The 21,350-nt window shown below is 39.9% G+C and overlaps 2 protein-coding genes across 2 annotated transcripts in view; one reads left to right on the forward strand and one right to left on the reverse strand.

The window, feature by feature from the left end:
* Positions 1–268: 268 nt before the first annotated feature.
* On the forward strand, positions 269–8,019 carry NDUFAF7 (NADH:ubiquinone oxidoreductase complex assembly factor 7). The gene is made up of 9 exons (XM_069852496.1): positions 269–501; positions 591–671; positions 2,869–2,979; positions 3,969–4,179; positions 4,655–4,713; positions 5,456–5,569; positions 6,395–6,538; positions 6,870–7,043; positions 7,423–8,019. The coding sequence occupies exons 1-9, from the start codon at positions 370–372 to the stop codon at positions 7,633–7,635; spliced, it is 1,239 nt and encodes a 412-aa protein (XP_069708597.1). The 5' UTR covers positions 269–369; the 3' UTR covers positions 7,636–8,019.
* A 263-nt stretch (positions 8,020–8,282) lies between these two features.
* The window catches only part of PRKD3 (protein kinase D3), a 41,804-nt gene continuing 28,736 nt past the window's right edge, over positions 8,283–21,350 (reverse strand). The window contains exons 11-18 of the mRNA XM_069852495.1: positions 19,975–20,027; positions 19,554–19,626; positions 16,505–16,611; positions 15,757–15,918; positions 15,184–15,282; positions 13,413–13,680; positions 12,071–12,156; positions 8,283–11,217 (exon numbers count right to left, since the gene is read on the reverse strand). Coding sequence (XP_069708596.1) covers positions 11,044–11,217; positions 12,071–12,156; positions 13,413–13,680; positions 15,184–15,282; positions 15,757–15,918; positions 16,505–16,611; positions 19,554–19,626; positions 19,975–20,027 — 1,022 coding nt within the window. The 3' untranslated portion in view covers positions 8,283–11,043. The remainder of the gene's footprint in view (positions 11,218–12,070; positions 12,157–13,412; positions 13,681–15,183; positions 15,283–15,756; positions 15,919–16,504; positions 16,612–19,553; positions 19,627–19,974; positions 20,028–21,350) is intronic.

Below are 21,350 nucleotides of genomic sequence, written 5' to 3' on the forward strand. Positions count from 1 at the left end.
TCCCACGCGCTTCCGGCTTCCGGCGCGGGGACGGCGGGAGCCCGCAGGTCCTGTCAGGGCGGAGAGAAGAGGAACAAAAAGGTCTCGCCGAGGGCCGCGGGTTTGCCCGAGACGCTCCCCGCCCGCAGTCGCGGGCGGGGAGCGTCTCGGGCAAACCCGCGGCCCGCAGCGAGGCCCCATCAACGCTTCCACCTTCGCGCAAGCGCCGGCGCGGTGCTCGGCTACCGAGCTGCCAGGACCTGCGAAGGCGGAAGAGGCGCGGGCATGGCCGCCGCGGGGCTGCTCGCCGCCGCCCGCGTGCCCTTGCGGGGCCCTTTCTCTCCGCTCCCCGCGGTGGCGGCGGCGGCGACGACTCGGCTCGGCTCGGGGATGGGGACAGCACCGGGTGGCGACGGGAGCGGCGCTACCGCTGTGCTCCGGCACTTGGCGCGGAAGCTGCGGGCCACCGGGGCGGTGACGGTGGCCGAGTACATGCGGGAGGCGCTCACCAACCCCGGGCAGGTGCGAGGTGGGACGGGACGGGACGGGGTGAGGTGAGGGCTTCCCTCCTGCCTCGCCTCTCACCCCCTCCCGGGCTCTCTCCCCTGCAGGGTTACTACACGCGCCGCGGCGGCGTCGGGGAAAGCGGGGATTTCATCACCTCGCCCGAAATAAGCCAGGTGTTCGGAGAGGTAACGCGGAGCTCTGTGTGTCTTGAGTAATTTCGCCTCATTCTTCGTCGTGGAGGTGTTAAGGGACATGTTGGATGGGGCCTTGAGCAGCCTGCTGTGGCGGGAGGTGCCCCTGCCCGTCGCAGGGGAGGTGGAAATGGATGATCTTTAAGATCTTTTCCGACCCAAACCATTCCATGGTTCCTAAGCTTCGATTAAGATGCTTTTGGAGGAGGAAGAGGTGTCTTGTTCGATACAAAAATCACAGAATCACTAAGTTGGAAAAGACCCACCGGATCATCGAGTCCGACCATTCCTATCAAACACTAAACCATGCCCCTCAGCACCTCGTCCACCCGTGCCTTAAACACCTCCAGGGAAGGTGAATCAACCACCTCCCTGGGCAGCCTGTTCCAGTGCCCAATGACCCTTTCTGTAAAGAATTTTTTCCTAACGTCCAGCCTAAACCTCCCCTGGCGGAGCTTGAGGCCATTCCCTCTTGTCCTGTCCCCTGTCACTTGGAAGAAGAGGCCAGCACCCTCCTCTCTACAACCTCCTTTCAGGTAGTTGTAGAGAGCAATGAGGTCTCCCCTCAGCCTCCTTTTCTCCAGGCTAAACAACCCCAGCTCTCTCAGTTGCTCCTTGTAAGACTTGTTCTCCAGCCCCTTCACCAGCTTTGTCGCTCCAGAGCCTCAACATCCTTCTTGTGGTGAGGGGCCCAGAACTGAACACAGTATTTGAGGAGCAGTCTCACCGGTGCCAAGTACAGAGGGAGAATAACCTCCCTGGACCTGCTGGTCACGCTGTTTCTGATACAAGCCAAGATGCCATTGGCCTTCTTGGCCACCTGGGCACACTGCTGGCTCATGTTCAGTCAGCTGCCAGCAAATAAACTCTCTAGGACTCCTCTTGGAATTCAAGAAAGCGAGCATCCTTTAATCAGGGCTGGACAACAGGAGGGAGCGACCTCCATCAATCCTGTGCAGCGAGACAATTGCTGGGGACAGAATTTGTTTCCCATTTACATGCACATGGATAAATTTTCCCAGAAATCTTATACGTATTTTATTACTTTCCAAGGACTAATTGTAATGTTATTACGAACTTCACAACAGTCAAACCTCTTGCTAATTTGGAGCTTTGGAGCCAGCTGTCCCTCAGCTCGCATTTGAGATGGGGAAAGGCTGCAAACAGAGGTGATCAGAGAAGAGACATCTGTTCATCACAGACCATACTGCCCACCAGATGTTATCATCTCCAAAGAATGAAGTGTCTGGAAAAACACTGAAAGAAAACACACTGTCAGAGGGGCATTCTGTCTGAGTTTCAAAAAAATACAGTTACTTAGATGAAACTTTACTTTAGCTTAAATAAAAAATTTGAACTTTTTGTAATAGTAACTACTTCTTGGATCCTGTTTTTCTGGGAGATCAGGGAGTCCTTGCAGTTGTTACAATTTGGGAGACCACCTGTGCTTAGCAAGACTTTTACATTCAAGTAGAATTTAGTAACAAATGTGGTGGTGTTTAAGGCCAAGATGGATGGGGCTGTAAGCAACCTGATCTGGTGGGAGGTGTCGCTGCCTACAGCCGTGGCATTGGAACTGGATGATCTTTAGGATCTTTTCCAACTCAAACTGTTCTATGATTTTATTATTTTGTTTTTCTGGAAGATATGGGAGTTCTTTTGTCTGTTATAGTTTGGGACGCCATCTGTGCTTTGTAACACTTATTTTCATGCAAAACTTGTTTATAAATAGAATTAGTTATGGCAGTTTCCCAGTGTGAAAACTCTACTGAAAAATTAATTTCAGGTTTTGGCCTGGTTCGCTCTGGTCTGTGCATCATTTCCAGTTAAAGGCTGTTCTCAATGACTTTTTGATAAATGCAGTGTCATGAACAGCTGCTCAGAGACAGCTGTGCAGTGTCCTGTGTTTGAGCCTTAAGGAAAAGGCCTTGCATCAACTAGAAAAGAGTCCTATGTGCTTACTGGTGGCGAGTTGCTTCTGCTGGGTTGAAAGCAGTCGGTCACTATGTTAATACATAAAGACAGCACAGTTATAACAGCACAGTTATGCATGATTTTTCTTAACTTTAAAATACAGAGAGAAAATATTGTATAATATCTTGGTTATTGTCAGGCAAAAGGCAGATACCACTTTCCACGGGTTATCAGGTTGTTACCGTAGCTCTTACTTTGTGTTGTTTCTCACTGTCAGTTAATAGGAATATGGTATATCAGTGAATGGATCGCCACGGGCAAACCGAAAGCGTTCCAGCTGGTGGAACTGGGTCCAGGGAGGGGAACTCTTGCTGACGATATATTACGGGTAGGTAAAAACTAATGTAAACATTCTCTGTTTCTGGATTTGTGCTGTGGCTACATTGAATCCTCAAGGAATGAGGTTTTGCTGTTAAGGTTTAACCTTCCCTAGGAACCAAAATAGTTTCGGTCAGGAGATTTGCAGCTTAGGCTCTAATTCAGATAAATGTGTGGTTCTGAAACCAGGTTGAAAGCAGAACACAGGTCAGTGTGTGCACACGGCACACATATGCATATGAGCTTTCATGCACTACGTGATAGAAAGGGAGGGCAGGAATATTCCATTACAAGTTGTTTCTGTATAGGGGAGCATTATCCAAACTGAAAACCAGGAAGGAGGGTGCTGCTGTGTACCTCTGGGCGTGAAGCCTGAGTGCAAGGACAGTAATACAGGGGTGAAGCTGTGTCATTTTCTTTGGAGATTTCAGGGGCTTGGTTCTTCTGAGTTAACCCTTTTTGTTCAATCATGCTTGCATGGCTGTCTATTAATTAAAATAATACTCATTCATAAACTGATTGCTAATGGCATTTAATACCTCAGAAGGATTTTATTCTATTTACAGATGTCAAGGAAAAATAACTTTAATAACCACAGAGAAAGGTTAGGATATTGAGCACTTTTTGTCTATGGTTTCTGGGAAAACTGAACTATTTTTCTGCTAATGCTAAACCCTCTGCAGTATTAGAGGAGGTACTCACTCTCAGGCTGTTACTGTTCTAAATCAGCACGTCATGTTGCTGTCCTTACAGCTGTATAGTGTGCTGTATTTGCCAGCGTTATTAGAAGCATAGCAGTTTTTATTAAAATGGATGAAGGCATCCCCATTTCCTTCTGGAGGAGCAAAATGCAGTCTCTTTCACTGGGAGTATTTTGTTAAATGAAAGCAAACTGTATCTTTTATCTTGGATATAATTAATGAGACTAAAGGTTAATTCTTAAACCTTGACTGTATACGGCTCGTGGCTGTGCCTAATAGAATTCATCTGCCTTTATAGGTCTTCAAGCAGCTTTCCTCTTTACTTAGTAAATGTGATGTCTCTGTTCATCTGGTAGAAGTGAGTCCCAAGCTCAGCGAGATCCAAGCGTTGACGCTGACAGGAGGGAAGGTGCAGTCAAACCCCGAGGACAATTCTGCTTACATGGAAGGCATTAGCAAGACTGGAATTCCCATTTTCTGGTACAGAGACATTCAAGATGTGCCACCAGGTAAGGAACTTGAATGTCAGATTACAAGGGTGCCATCCTTCCTCCATTTGCAGCTTTTGATAAGAGAGGAGATCTCTGCTACCCTTCATAATGGATAGAGAAGTAGTTAATATACGTATTTGTTCTTACTTCTTGTTTGAGTCTGAGGCAGGACCTTGATCATTTTCATAACTACTGCCTATTCTGACTACCTGCATTTTGGGATTACTACTTAATTTTATATAATCTGACTTTGTCTTTTCATGGGAAACCATTTACTGGCTTTGCCTGCATCTCCTTTCATGAGATACTGATCTCAAGCTGGGTGTAGAAATGCTGCCTTTGATGTATCCAAGTTGGAAGTAACAAAATAGTTATTTCACAACCACATTAAAAAGCTCAATTCATTAAAATTCATAAAAACTTTTTAATTTGCATCTTGAAGCTTTCATGGAAGCATTAATAATTTAATGCATTCTTTTTTACCTTCCCCCAGGTTACAGCTTTTACTTAGCACACGAGTTTTTTGATGCCCTGCCAATACATAAGTTTCAGGTATAGCAAGAAGATTATTGTAAGTGTGACAATCTACTCATATGTCTTTTCTCTTTGAGAAAGAACAGAATTAGGGTGCCAAATTAGACACATGCATTGTCCATGGTGATAAAGTATTTCTAGCTGAACTTGGATAAAAAAAAGACTTAATTCAACTGAAAACTGTAAAATTAGTAAATGTCCTTGAATGGAAAATCTTGCAGAAAGCTAAAGATTTATTTTTGCTTAGAGAAGTCTCAAGTTTATTTCTTATGCTACATTAATAAGTTTTTAATTTCAACATTATTTTATTCATTGCTGCTAACAAAGACAGTGCTCTGAAGGGCTTCCATTTGAATGGTAATGAGAATAGCAAAATAAAGGCTAGTTCGGATTCAGAAGAAACTTTCCATTTCAATTTGAGAATTTGTAGAAATCACTGTAGAAGTTTATTTTATTTTCATAAGTTAAACATTGCACTGTCAATGGGAGAGGTCGCATTTTTCTCAGCAACATCGTTCATTCCTTTTAAGTATAATTAAACCTGTATTTGTTGACACTAGAGAAGAGTCTCTACCATGAGCTTTTTTCCAAGGAAGTTACTGGAATTAAAGAGGAATTAATAATTGTTGTTAATCACATATTCTGTTATGAAAACATTTGTGAAATTACTAATTAACTAAACACATTAGCTCAATCAAATAAACAAGGTACTTTTGTACCCGTTGGAGTTTAAAGTGAGTGCTTTGGGATTATTACACAGAGAACAGAGAGAGGCTGGCGTGAAGTGCTTGTTGATATAGATCCAGAAGTTCCTGACCAGCTTCGGTTTGTCCTGTCACCATCCAGTACCCCTGCGACAGAAAACTTTATTCAGGTAAGGTTATGCCTACCAGAGTTCATACTTATATCTTTACTGACTCTTCAACTACATTTACTGCTTCTGAGTTACTTTGACAGTGAGAGAAGGGCTCTCAATCTATAGGTGAGTAAGTACAGTTCACCGTTTCCATCCTTCAGAATTTCCACAAGCATTTAACTTTGTACAGTGTGAATATATAGCACAGAAACAAACACGCACATCAAACTTTGCAAAATCAAGAGCTTAAACAGGCAAAACACTTGTGAGAGCAAACTGAGGCAGCAGGTAACAGGCAGAATTCTGTATTGCATGTGTCATGTCACCATCTCAGCAATGGCCCTGCCTAAGCCAGGCTCTCAACCTGCTGTGTACGTAGTCGGTGCTCCTGTGCTGCGCTGATCTGTAATGGAAAGGGCCCAAGACTGGTGTTTATTCTAAAGGTCACTGGATGCCTAGAGATACAAAATGAAGTAGTTGAGATTAAAACCAACTACAGAGCTCCACACAGAAAGGCCTTTTTGAAGGGTATGCACAGCTGAAGAGCTATTTTCATTCTTTCAGTACTGCAGTGATGCAGTTTCACCTGAACAAGTATTCTTGTCAGAAAAAAATTGATTTCAGTCAACTATAGAAGAGATGGCTGAAATCCATCGTGCAGAAAACGCTAACTGAAAATGACGGTTAGCAAAATCTGGTTCAAGCTCCAGGTAGCCCAGAATACACCACTGGACCTCTGTGCCCCAGTGAAGTGACAATAATCCCAAGACATCAAGTGTGAAGAACTCTTGCCCTGTACTTGTTTGCTAACACAGTTGTTTTGGTCTTTGAACTCTGCTTTAGCCTGAAGAAAGGAGAGATCATGTGGAAGTGTGTCCTGAGGCTGGTGTCATCATTCAGAGGCTTGCCTGTCGTATAGAAAAGGATGGGGGAGCTGCACTGGTTGCCGATTACGGTCATGATGGAACCAAAACTGACACTTTCCGGGTACGACATTTACCCTGAAATAGTAAGCCGGAATACTCTTATCTTTATTTGTCACTTGGATCATTAGGTTCTTGCAAGAGAAAGGTCTTGGGTGGACATAATAGCAAAAACTGCAAACATAAAACTGAGTAATTGAGTTCTTATTTTTAATCAGTACCCATCAGGGTTTCTGTCACAGGGAAAGGCTAGTCTGAGCCCTTGCTAGACTTATCTGAAATTTTTGAAGTATTATTTGAATTCTCACCCCTCACATGCACAACTCAGTCTTTGCTGGCCCAGCTGTGGTAGCTAGGAATACAGCTGAGTTTAATTTTCCCATTTAACTTTTCAGGGTTTCCGGGATCACAAACTTCACGATGTACTGAAAGCTCCAGGTACAGCAGACCTGACAGCAGATGTTGATTTTAGCTACCTTCGGAAGATGGCACAGGGCAGAACAGCTACATTAGGCCCCATAAAACAGCGGGAGTTTTTAAAAAACATGGGCATTGACCTCCGAATGCAGGTACGATGTTTGCAGATACATAAATTCTCCTAACGCTACAAGTAGTAGCAAGAGAACTTTTATAAAAATCTGATTTTAAAAGAACGTTGTTTAAAACAGCACGTACATGTGAGATCAGAGTTGCATCTCCTAGAGTTATGCTACTCTGGATCCTTCAAACTAAACCAGATGTACTATATTTAGGAGTATTTAACACAAAACTTTGCTACGTACACTGATGTGTGAACTCCACCAGGGATCTTACCAGTTCTATTGAGTACTATGGCACTGTTATACTAGTGTAACTAAGTGAAAAGGATGCAGCAAGAGATTTCAGGGATGAGGGAATTTGTAGGAAAGCGGGAAGTGCTATAACTTACATTGCTTTTTTTTTTTTCAGGTGCTCTTGCAGAATTCACGCGACACAGCAACTCACAAGCAGTTACTTCACAGTTATGATATGCTGATGAATCCTGAGAAAATGGGGGACTGTTTTAACTTTTTTGCCCTGCTGCCCCACCACAGACTTGTACATCCTGACAAGAAACAAAAGCCAGAATCAAAGTCTCCCATACCACCTGTTGCTGGATTTGGTGAACTCTTACTGAAATAATTTCAAATACTAGAGCAAAATGTCTCATAGTGGTAGCTTTCAATAGCAACTCATTAAAAAAAAAAATCAAAGTAAAAGAATGGAGTTGTGGGTTTTATGGTTTCACAAACAGTTTTTCAATAATGTAATCTGCATTTAGCTACATACGCAGTAACATAAGAACTAAATATTTTGATTTATCTTTGATCTGAAAGTACATGAAATGTCACCTTACTTTTCCAGGCAATTTTTCTCACACCCATCTGCACTTCAGGGCCAAGGCACTTTTTGGTAGGGAGCATTAATCCAGAGCCTGTCCAGTGCAGCACGCAAATCCTGTTGTCTGACCTACTCAAAGCAGTATTCATAGAAATCAAACATTGCACAGACAGAACCAAGAGTACACAGAAGAGAATTAACAGTGTTTCTGGGGTCTTGCCATAGAGGTGAGGGCTATCAAGCTAAAACTTGTCAGTAACAAACAAACAGATGTGTCAAGGAGACTTGAGATGTGCTCAGCTTTGGTACTTACATAAAACACAAGATACCTTGACATTTTTAAAGGTATTTTTGTAATGAGAGTGGTGACAGGGACCACACAAAAAGTTACTGGTTCCAAAGCACTGCTAATCGATTCCCACAGCAGGGTATATCTCACGACAAATCCTCAAACAAATCCAAGTGTGAAGAAGCATTTACTTCTAGGAACATTTGATTAGAGAGATAATTCATGTAAATAGAAAGAACAAGTCTGATAGGGAAATAAATTTTATTTTTAAGCTTATCGGAGGATATTTACAAACAAGGGGATGTATAAAAATATAAAAGTACTTGACAGTGTCCTTTTGAGGCTATAAATTTTACACAAGCTTTTTTTGTAGCATCATGGTAGCACTATTTCTTGAATGAGCGCAACATAATTCTCCTAGGGGTAAGGATATGAAACACTGTAACCTACTGCTGTCAAAGTCTGCAGTAAAGGTAGAAAAAAAAGGGAATATAAAAAACTTTTTTTACTATTTTTACTATTCTGAAGACTTTACTCCTAATGTATGTCTGATTTTTGGTTCCTTGACTATTAGCTGCTTGTGGCTTCTTCTATTATCTGTCTCCATATGCATTGTCTGCATATGTGATCAAACAATCTCTGCCAACAGCATTTTTTTTTTCCTAATACAACTTTAAAAATAAATAGCTTGTATAATATTTTGGAGCAGAGCAGACTGCATGGGGAGAGACATCAGCCAGATCTTCTGCTTCATTGTTGTCCCCTCCTTCCTCTATTCCTGTTGTGCTTTTTCAAGTGGCTGAGCACTTTTTTCCTCCCTTAAAACAACATAAACAAAAAAAAACCCCACAGGAAAACCTGAAATGACAGCTCAAGTATGAAATTGGAAGTTTAAAACCAAAAGCCTAAGCAAAACACTAGACTACCAACTTAGCAGGTGGTTCCAAATATTAAAAACAGTCCCTCTTGGAAGAATCAGTCCTGAAACCTGAGAAAAACATGTGCTAGCAGAGAGGATGTGTGGTGGTCAGAAGGGCTGAAATGCCTTGCTCACTGCTGACTGTCGAAACTGCCATAGAGATTGCATGAACATTTTGTATAAAGTTGGGTCTGTCCTCACAGGGAAGCCAGAGTTCAGCCTTTACCAACTTTGACACCTATAAAATCCAGTGGCAGTCAGATTAAGGCTAACGGGAAAAGAAAAAGCTGTGTTAATGACCTAGATCTGCCTGTGGGTACGTACTTTTGCAACTGCCGCTGACTTTACTGCTGGGTCACTGTCATTGCAAGCAGCTGCTGGCCCTGAAATAACTGTGTAAAATTTCATGTATATCTAAGAACTTAGGAAAAAAGTCTGCTCAGCTGCTTCCTTACCTGAATAACAATAGTAGAAAAAATACTTTTCTACACACACAGAGAAAAGAAAATCTTTGTAGGAGGGAGAGGAGATACCCCCAAAGCCACTCACTGTGTTTGCAGTTCAAGCCTGTAACAGTGCTTTAAAAGCTATTTCGAACCAAGCTTCAGTTAATCAGTTCTCATGGCCTCAAGCTTCTTGGAAATACCATGAACTTTAACTGTTACGCTGTCCTCTGATGGAACCGTTTCCAAAGAGTATTGCTGCTTCATCTCTATTGCTCCATAAGTCCAGTAAGTAGCTGGGAATCCCAACAACTGAGGCATTTGTCTAAAAAACCTGATTTAGGAGTTGGTTTTGGACTCTTCACTCAGTTCAAACAACAATGCTGCACACAGTAAAGAGGGTGGGAGGGTCTGCAGGTTAAGGTAAGCAGGAAAAGCCCTTTCTCCTAAAATCCAGCTGCCCTGGCAGAAGCAACAAGCGATCTGATATCTGCTGTTACTTCTAGGTTTTAGGCAGAATTAAGCTACAAGCTAGCAGGCTACAAATTCCTCCTAATGGGAGTCCAGGGAACCTCAAAAAATTAGAAAAATCTTAGAAATATTTAAAAGTCTAATTACTCAAAACAACAGAAGAAAGCTGCATGTATTTTTCCCTATTCTTCCAAATTCTGCTGGAAGCTGTTCTTCCAGAGTGAAAGGATATGCTACATCAAGTCTTGTGTGCTCCCTGTGCATTACTTGTTTAGTTTTAAGGCACAGTGCCTTTGGTATGTATCAACGATGTGTGCTGGCCTTGCACAGCAACACACTGTTGTGACTTATTGCTCTGTTTTAACAAGACAAAATAAAGGATCGGCATAGCTTTGATTGTCGTCTCTTTAGATTGTCAGACAGCATTTCAAGAGGAATGTGAGAAGTTACAGGGTTTTTTTTGGGGGGTGGACATCTTTTGGGACATTTGAAAAAAGTTCAATTGCAGCAAAGACACAGATCTTTAACTGTCATAACAGCAGCAAATTATTCTTTCATCTACGAAGCTGTGTGCTAAACCACCGTGTTTTGCTATTAGCCAAAGTATTCTGCACCAATTCCTCTTTGCAGTCTCTTTTCACCATGCAGAGTTTAGGAAACGGGAGATGTATCTAAGTAACAGAAAACAGTCCTCTATGGCCTAGTAAATAGGGATTAGAAAACCATTACAAAATTCTTATTGTGTAAGCTATGGAAAAAAAAAAAAAAAGCAACCTTGAAAAACACACAAACCAAACCATTCAGTCTGTACACATTACACCTAGTAATGGCTTTGTAGCCACACAGTTTGGTGAAATGTTACCCAACGGGGCTTATCCCACTGTCCAATAACTACTCATCGTTTAAGTCAGAGATGGAGAAAAGCTTGTCAGGTGACAGTCTATTCCCATGTCAATGCAGGATCCTCTGGGGCTTTTTACACTGAATAATGTGTAAAGCATTCAGAAAGAGCAACAGTTGTCCCAAAACTTATCTTCAGTTTCTGTCTGGAGCGCCCTCCTTTGCTGCAATTTAGCACAATGAATAAATCAAGGGTCTTCTTCCATGTCATCTGGATTAGGAGCCATAATAAAATGCTGGGGATACTCAAGGTTGTGTTCATAAGCATGTTCTTTCCAGCGTGCATCATCGCTTTCATGGGTAATGTAACGCTCTCCAATGCGCGTTTCGAATTCTCTGAGGTCAAGCCAAGTCTGGTAATCCTAAGGAGTAAGAGAGATTTAAGGAAGCAGTTTAAGAAACAGCAGCACTATATTCCCACAGATAAATTCTGCAGTTTATCCCTACCGTGAGTATAAATAGTCACAGGATATAATCAATGAGACCGTTTAAAAAAACAAAACACACAAAAAATAAAACCCCACCACCCCTTCAAAATACTCCACAAGAGCATCCACGAAGAACAGTTCAAAATTAAACTGGCCAGTACCTAAGGTTGTAGTACTGTAACTCATGAAAACTTTTTGCAACGAGACAGCTATTTTAGCTTAATTATAAAATTAATTGTATAGATACTCAAAATTACTTGGATCTTCCCCTTAATGTCCTTTAAGTTATTAGTGTACAAAGATACATGCATACAGCATTGTGAAACTGTTGTGAAAGGAACCCAAATCAAACAAGCAAATTAATTCCATTCTGAACAATTCTCTTCTAAAATAACTACAAGTTACAGCACACATCAGCTCATGTGTCTGCTTTAGCACTCAGCAATATTTGCCTCGATACTGATTTCAGCGGGGCTCCATGCACTTATCTCTGCCTGCATTCAGGAGAGATGCCAGAAGAGTGAAACTCTATGCTGGTGTCAGACAGAAAGTAAGGGACAAGAGAGACAGCAAGATAGAATTTTCCTTGAGGAAAGAAGCCACAAATAGATGGGCAAAATCCTGGAGCACACAAAACATAAAGCAGAAAACAGAAACACTCAACCTTCCATGAATGCTTGTTAGCAGACTGCGACAGTAGTTTTAATAAGCCTCTGAAGGATTTCAGGCAAAAAAAAAATCATTATCCATCCATTAAAAGTACAGTAACAAAGGCAGGTGGGTTTACCTGTAACCATGGGTGACTAAGGGATTTGTCAACACTGTAACGTTTTCTCATCTTCACTTGAAGCAAATTGTTTATTAAATCAATTGCTGACAAAGAACACAACAAAAATTACACTGTTTAAATATTAATCAGCTTCATAATCATTCATGTGCTTCAGTGAAAGTGAACAGCAGTGAAAGAGAACCTTTTTATATATGTGTGTATATATCTCATTGAAATCCTTTAAACTTAATCAAGCTCTCCAATTTTATATTTAGCTTTGCTTTTCTTCTGGTAAATGAAGTTACAAAACAGATACGCAGAAAGCTCCCCTCAATCTTTGACGGAAAAACTAAAAACTTTATTATTTGTCCATCTTTTTCCCTACTGGATTTCAGTGATTTTCAAAAGTGCCTAAATAACTTTAACATAATCCTGTGTTCGAAAAATCTGTAGGTAGATCCCATTATTGTATTCTTTTGTATATATCCTTCCACATCTACGCGTGTGTTAATCATATATACATTACTAATAACAAAGCTGGCACTTGTGAGCTCTAGAGACCACCCTCCTAAACCTCTAGATTGTTCAGACCTGACTTTTAGACCCAGTTTTTGTGTCATCTGTTAGTGTTCAAAACTAAAATTCCAGATTCAACTTTGAATCATTTCTGTAATTACATTTTCAATTAAGTCAGTTTTGAGATCAGCCTTCAGCAAATACTCGCACATGATTTAACTTTTTATTGGGAATTTTGGGAAGTTTCAGGTTATTTATACCACACCTCCTACATGCAATTCATTTTTCTTGTGAAATCTACTGGCTCCTGCTACCTTGAAAACAATCTAATACATTACACTTGACAATTCATCTTGCACAAATAGATGCCAGCTCATATTTATCCATTTTGTCATAGTCTACTAAACTCAATCATAGACTCATAGAATGGTTTGGGTTGGATGGGGCCTTGAAGATCATCTAGTTCTCCTGGATCAGGTTGCTCAAAGCCCCATCCAGCCTGGCCTTGAACATCTCCAGGGACAGGGCTTCCGCAACTCCTCTGGGCAACCAGTGCCTCATCACCCTCACAGTAAAGAATGTCGTCCTATTATCTAATCTAAATTTCCCCTCTTTCAGCTTAAAAACATTACCCCTCATCTGATCAGCACACTCCCTGACAGAGGCCCTCGTCAGCTTTCCTGTAGGCAAATTATCAATACTCAAGCTATCAAATAGCAATAATATTTGAACTCAAACTATCAACAATTCTCACATTCCTATATGAATAAACTTCGAGCTTTAAACATTTGAATATGTAATCAACGTGTAAAGACATCTTAATAGAGAAAATTAATTTCTTTACCTTCACTAGAAATTTCCTTCCAAGGATTTGGTGGGTACATAAAAGCTGCATTTTGAATCTGATCATTTATATCCTCATCTTCATTAAATGGGAATGTACCACTAAGGCTCACATAGACAATAACTCCTACTGACCACATGTCTAGGGAGCGGTTGTAACCTTTACTCCTGAGCACTTCGGGAGCAAGATAAGCAGGTGTCCCAACCACAGAGCGCCTGAAAGACTTTTCACCGATGATACGTGCAAAGCCAAAATCACACAGCTTCACCTGCAAAAGAAACATATTTTAAATGGAGAAATCTCTGCTTGATGTCCAAAGCATGCGAATGCCCAAGTTCAGAGTGATATTTGATACCGTTTCTGCCAGCATGCATTCGATATACGTTCAAGTATAAATTCTGATACCATTTCATTTAAACATTGTATGCGCTAAAACAGAGAGAAAACATTAAATAAGCCAGTCACTTAAGGTTTTAGGTTGCTGGTTTTGCAGACTGCAGATAGAGCATGCTTCAGAGTGAGACCTGGCCTTGCACAGACTCAGGTCTGATGCAGCCAGTGCAGTACATGGCCACAAGTACACAAATAAGCACAAAAAGCTTGACTTGAAGCTCAGCTCATTTCCAGAGGCAAATCCCTACCCTCATAAGGCACAGAATCAAAGTTGAAAAAGCACATGAATTCCAACCAGGTTACATTCCTCTTAATCATATTCCCAAAGCTGGAGGCTTCAATACAGAAACCAGACTATGGGTATTACCTAGAACGCGGACCCAGCCACCTCTGGACAGAACAGTCCAATAATCATCCAGGTAAAACACCAAGAGCTGGTGCCTGCACTGATGCTTAAATCTTCATGGTTCTGGAATGGTTCCTTAACCTGAACACATCATGCACTTGTACAGAAAAAAGGATGCAGATCAACTCCAGCACCAACCCCAAGTTAATAAGCCCTCCTTAGGAAAAAGCACTGGACTAAAGGCATGCGAGTGACCCTCATGAAGTCCACTGCACTATGCAATAACATCATGGGACTGGAAGCAATTCCGCTCTTGCTGCCTCGTAGCTTTTAATTGCCACATAACCTCCACAAAATCTATACTATCCAAAGTATCTGGGTTAAGTGTTGTCAATACATAAATACTAATAATGCTGAACAGCATCTCTCTTGCAGAAATTAGCTGCTTAGTTTATATTACAGTGTAGTATCACACAAACTGATGATGAAAATCCCCAAGCAAGACTAGTGACAGTCCCATTTCACAACAGATTATAAAGCAAGACAGACAAGAGCAAGGAGGAGAAGGAGATATGCAACAGGGAAGAAATTGTTTCCCAGGGTCAAATAGCACTGGAACAGAAACAAGACTGGTCTTGAAGCTTCTAGTCGTGTGCCTTTTCCACCAGACTATTCTAGTTAATCCAGAATACCAATTTCCACGCACTCCACGCAGCCTTCTGCTAACTGTTGGCAGTAGCTGTACTTCACAGGTTCCTCAGAAGAAAGAATGCTTGTGCACAGCACTGTTGTGTGACAAGATCTAAGTCTGAGGTAAAGGAAACTGAAATGGACCACTGAGCATAAAGCTAGGCTAAGGGTTGAAAAGGGGAAAAAAAAAAGTCAACTATAATACACCGACTTCAAGTAATTCTAGACTAAGTCAGCTGAACAAGCCCACAATAGCTCAACTTTTAAGCTGTAATGCCTGTACTCCTTGAAAAAAAGAACAATGAGAAGTGATGAAAAGAGTATTTTTTAATCTTCACTCACCTGAGGGAATGGCTCTGCTGATGCTAGTAGTACATTTTCTGGTTTTAAATCACAGTGCACAATATTCTTGAAGTGTAAATTCCTCAAAGCAACAAGTATCTACAAAAAAGAAAGACAATTTTCAGTGCTATTCAAGTGGATCAAAAGCGTCAAAAGTCACACACTAAGCAATACAGTCATTTGTACCAACACAGTCTTCAAGAATTAACCCATATATACTGTGCAAGTACTACTTCTTTCAAGCCCATCAAGGCCTGGAACTGACAGCTTTGCTTTCCCTTTTTTTTTCCTGTCCCCCTCTTCTACCTTTCTGCCTTTTTGAATGCTCATTGTTTTCATATGTATCTTTGGATGTCCATAATGTTATGTCTTGGGAAACAAGGGCAAAAAATAATCAAACATAAGTAACATTTTAAATTCTTTCCATGTTTATTCAATATTCATTAGATGTGCAGTCCTCTGTGCTGTCTCTTTTAGATAATACAGAAAATCCCTTCTTCAAACTCCATTCACATATAATTACAAAAGACAAATCTAGCCTTTCCTCTCAAAGAAGGGAGACTGAATGTCAACCTGAGTGACCATGAACTTCGTGATTCGTTCTGGAAGCCGACTTTTCTCGCTGGAAAGAATCATCTCTAGCATATCTCCATGCAGCTTTTCCATCACAACAAAGACACGCTCTGGGGTTTCAAACATACATTCCAGATTCACAATCCCAGGGTGGTGCAAATTCTAAAACAAATTAGTATAGGTACAGGTACATCATTAAAATAATTCTGTATGAAATACGCCAAATTACACAAAACTCTTGTACCTCAAATCAAAAAGCAGTTAAGTGGAGAGTTACAGATGAAAAAACATAATGTCTGAGGCAAGAAACTAGCTTGAAATATAAATGTCAATCCATGAAACATGCCAACTACCACTACTAAAGTCTACTTTGTTTTAACACAAATTACTCATAATGATTAATTTTTACAGTTCATATACTCAGTATCTTCAATATAGAACATGCAAGAATAAGACTGAGGAGCCAGTAGTGGAAGACAGCCAAAAATAATACAGTTTCCTGCTACCTGCTGGACATGAGGAGCCAAAGCAGCTGTCTTCAGTGGATCCCCTATGTGGAGCAGCTACCACTCCCAAGTTATCAATTCTACCAAATACTCAGGAATCCCTGCTCTTCCAAGACTGCCTCTTCCAAGAAAACTCAGAAATCACATACACAGATTTTGAAATCATTTCAGAGCGCTTACACACATTACAGAACCTTATTAATGGCTGAAGACTCCAATGTGATCCAAAAATACTTTCGTACCTGGAGAATGGCTACTTCATTACGAAGCTGACTTTCTTGTTTAGTTGGAAACCTCATCTTGTCAATGACTTTGATAGCGACATCTCTTCCAGTCTTCCTGTGTTTTCCTAAAAAGAAAGTCAATGTCAGCCATCAAGACGCAGAAGCAATTAATAGCTATTATACATTACAGCTTTAACGTAATTCCTTTTTGGGGAAACAAATATATTCTGTACAAAGGTACAATATTACTATATTTATACTTAAAGCTGCAACTGGTGTAAGAGTAACAAGAACTGATTAGCCTCAATAGGAGAGTTATAGAGGAATTTAAACTGGTTAATACTCTTTTGCCCGGTATGTACATTGACATTAGAGGTCACTGACGATATGTCAACTTTCCATTTGTGCATATTATCAAGTAATACCTACTGCCACAGAATACTGGAGCTGGAAATGCTTCCCCTGCTTCCTCACAACTGCTAAACTGACTTCTATCGCAAGAACAACAGACAGGTTAATGGGTTCACAGACTACAAGTCTTTCATAATCTAAGAGATTTAATGCTAAACTAAACCAGAACAATAAGTCTGCACCAAAGATAAAAAGTCATTATCAGTGAAGGATTTAGAAGCCGTTCAGGAAAAGGGACAACAAACACAACTACAGTGGAAGCGGCACAGAGAACTCTACCAGCACCACTACAGAGAGCCCAGCTATGCCTCACTAACCACCCAGACAGGCCTCTCAGGTTGCCCTGAAGATGGTACTGGTGGCCAGGGCTTAGGCAGGGCATAGGGACTGCCTCCAAAGGCTGCTGCACCAAGCAACTACTACACCTGCCTCAAACATCAGCAGGAATAAAGGATCAAAACCAGGCTTATCTCCACCAGACAAGGGCAGTTAATGGAGACATCACTCACTGTCCAAAAGGGTTTACGAGGTTACCAAATAGAACTAACAATTGGAGAGCAAAATATAAATTTTAAAAAGGTTACATTACTCCTAAGGAAGCATATACCCTATACTGGATTGTGACAGACAACAGCATAGAGCCAGAAGTCTCAAAAGAGAGTTCTGTCATTTATTTCTGAAAGAAATCAGCACGTTTAGGCAAAACACTAGAAATCACAGCACCCAGTTATAATTTAAATAAAATCCTAGATTCAGGGAAATTGACTCTGGCTCCACTAGACATAAAATTATATTGAAATGTAGCAGAAATATCATCAATTATGAACTAAATGCAAAATCCAGAAGACAAATGCTAAGCTGCAAGAGAACAAAAAGCAAAACCACTAAACACTTAACTGTAGAAGCTAGAGTAGAGCTAAAAATTTAATAATGAAGATAAGACTAACAGAAAAGCAGCTTGAAAATTCATTTTCCTAAGCAAAACACAAGTTTCAGGGCTAGTTTCACATCAGTAAAAAACCGTTAAGAATTTTTTTTTCTGTCCCCATTTTTCAGACCCTTCAAAATCAACCAGACAACTGAGAATTAATCTGCTGTCACTGAAAGAAACATGAGTTGGATATCAATATAAATAACTTCTCGATTCACAATTTGGAAATGTTTGCCCAGAATAAAGGACATAAAAACACCCATCAAAAAACAAACCCCACATCAATGTAAGGAACTTGATTTCACCTTTATTTAAATAAAAGGTTTTGTTACCATTATTGCAGTAAGCCTATACAAGTGGGGAAAAGCCAGTATTGGAAGTTACCAGATATAGATTCCCAAACACCAGCAACAATAGGCAGCATGCAGAGCAACCCAAACAATACTCTTTACAGTTACTTTTCTTGCACTTTCAGCTTGTGTGATTTTATCCTAAGAAATCAAGTATGTACAACCTAATAACTGAAGGCATCTTTAAGAGAAAATATTTAATATAGCAAAAGCCTTTAATAAGCATTTGCTATGTTTATAAGCACTGAATCATGAAAAATACCAAGCTGAGACTTATCTAAAAGGCAATTGAGGAGAGTATATATAGAAATAAAATCAAACCATTAAACTACTATCTGCATTTGTGTATATTCTATTCATAAAAGAGGGAGGATACTTTGATTCATACTGGGCTTTAAGAAATACAAGGGGAAAAAAACATGTCTCCCAAGAGTGATGTAAAACCAGACCATGAAACTGCACTTTCATCAAGTACTTCAGAAATAATAAAGTATTTAACTACACAATTAGCACAAAGGAAAAATATAGCCACAACACTTCCTGGCTAGAAAGACAATATGACAGAAGCAGAAATGTTACCACTTTTAAAATGTTAGATTTAACTTAGTCTTTCTTTCCAGATTTATGGTCTGTGGTTTTCTCAACACTTGAGATAAAACATAAGATTAAAAAAAAAAAAAAGAAAGCAGAGAAACAGTTCATATGAGGCATTTCTAGTATTTCTTCTTTTTGCACTTCCATACTATAAACAAGTTATATGTTTCAACAGAAGTTTTTAAAAACTAGAAGTGACAAAGCTACAGTTGCAACCTAAAACTGAGTCCTCTTGACAAATAATACCTCCCCCTACTTTAACCTGCTGATGGAAATCTGTAGCAAAACTTTTGCATAAAATATGTCAATAGTATGTTTGCAGAAATACTGTCAAAGCATAAACTATGTATTTTTTCCAATTTCTTTTGGCCGCATCTCTCAGACATCATTAAAAACAAGTATAACTTACAGCCTCCTTAAATACACGATTCTGAATAGTGCATAATACAGACAGCTGTGTTAGAATTTACAGTTAAAACCCCTCACACCATTAACCAATGCCAAATTCTGGCTTGAGATCGCTTTGTATTTAACTGTGGTTAAAATGCAATGAATATGCTAAACCAAGAATGTCAATGGAAACTCTAAATGCAAAAATAAATTGTAATAAATATTGTACATAAAACTGCAGAGAGGCACAGTAATCCAAACAAAACTTCTAACAAGATAAACATCACCTAGACATTGTAGCTGTAGCTAAGTAAATATGAAAAGGCTATTTATATCAAGTAGACAGACATTCTACCTTAATAAATGCCTAACGGAGTCTAAAGTAACTTACCTCCATATACAATACCAAACTGACCAGAGCCTAGCACTTCATCAGCAAATATTTGGTACACAGAGCTGATATCCTAATGCATGAAAGAAAGAAATCACAAATATTAGGAGTAATCAAAATGTTGATGAGCATATCAGTTAGTACTGGCTAAGCTGTATTCACGTTTAACATTAATCAAACTCAGTAAAGAGTGGCATGATCACCCTGAATGGAAAAATCCTGAAGAGGATCCGCTTCAAGTATGGCCACACATTGATACAAACTAACAGCTGTACCAGGCAGGTAAGATTACCTCCTATATAACAGACTTCTTTAGCCACAATACCCTGCTGTTGCGTTCTCATTCAGACACTGTTACTACCAATTACTTTGTAATACCCAGGTATATAAACACCATTATTATACAATGCATATGACTCACCACATTCTCCTGGACCTGGCTATTTGAAACAGAGATGCTTAGAGATAATTCTTCTGCAATAAAGAAGATAAAACTGAGTAAGTAGATAGGAAGAGCAGGCTTTTTCTAGTAAAAAGGGGAAAAAAACTCAAACCAAAACCTTCACTGGCTTCTAACTCAGTTATGGTGAAACAATTTTGATTGATGTTCTGCAGAAATATCATACCCTGGAACTCAAATTTCACAGACTGATTCAGATAAAGAACCCTGGGAGTCTTGCTGGGATTATTTGTCTATTTTTGTCATATCGCTGATTAGAAAAATAGTAGAACAGTACAAGTGTGTACACAATAGAGAGCTGGAGAACTAAAGCAACAGTGATGTGACAATTGTATTAGAGTTCATTAAACTATTAAGAATTTCTGGTAGCAATATAGAAAAAAATAGGGAAGAGAATCAGGTAGCTCCCTTACAGTCAAACGAATGTGGTTACTGATTTTCTGTGGCATCAAGATATACACAATTAATGCATAAGAAAAGAAAATAAATCAAGCAAAGCAATTAACAGAAGTCCTGATAATTAAAAAAGCAATAAAACCCATAATAAAAATTTTGTTTCATGGCTAAATTACAGAAGTATATCATCTTCTGGAATATAAGAGTACATCTAGGAAGTGTAATCTGCAAGTAAAAGCATCAGATAAAGCTTTTTTCAACTTGCAGCAGATGTTGACATGAAGTTTTTGTCACAAGAATAACATTATGATGCACAGACAAGAAGAGATACATCAAGAAAGGCAGAAAACAGCCATTTCCTTTGTCTTCCAAGACAGAAGCGAAGCCTCTCAGACAAAGGGACGCTTATCATTTGTTATGTTAACTTCCAAAAAAATGTCGAACAAATTCACACACAAAGTGGATAGAAGATACACTGTAGAATTACTAGCACTTTGAGGATGATAAAGGCTCTTTTAAGAAAAGCCTTGAGCTTTAAAACCACAACATTAGAGAGGAAAACATCTGTATCTTATTTTTGCCACCTGTGCTGTACCTCAGAGAAGGAATTTACAGACTTAGGAGAGCAATAAATATCAGTTCTCAAAGACATTCTGAATACTGCATCTGAAATACAAACTCGAATTACAGCCTCACATATGTCCACCTCTTACTGACTTTAGCTAACTCTGTATTGGAATAACAGTAGGGAATGCAAGGGAAAAAAACAAGACATAAGGGAGAAACAAAAGCTACTATGGTCAAGGCAAACTGCAGCAAGGTTGAAACAAGGCAGCTAGAAAATGAAGATACAATTTTTGAAACTGTTTGAAGAGAACCACACTGAACTCTTCTCCATAGATGGCTACAAATTGCAAAATACCTGGTAGGTAGAGACTGTA

The sequence above is a fragment of the Phaenicophaeus curvirostris genome, chromosome 2 (assembly GCF_032191515.1).
Source record: "Phaenicophaeus curvirostris isolate KB17595 chromosome 2, BPBGC_Pcur_1.0, whole genome shotgun sequence".
NCBI lineage: Eukaryota > Metazoa > Chordata > Aves > Cuculiformes > Cuculidae > Phaenicophaeus > Phaenicophaeus curvirostris.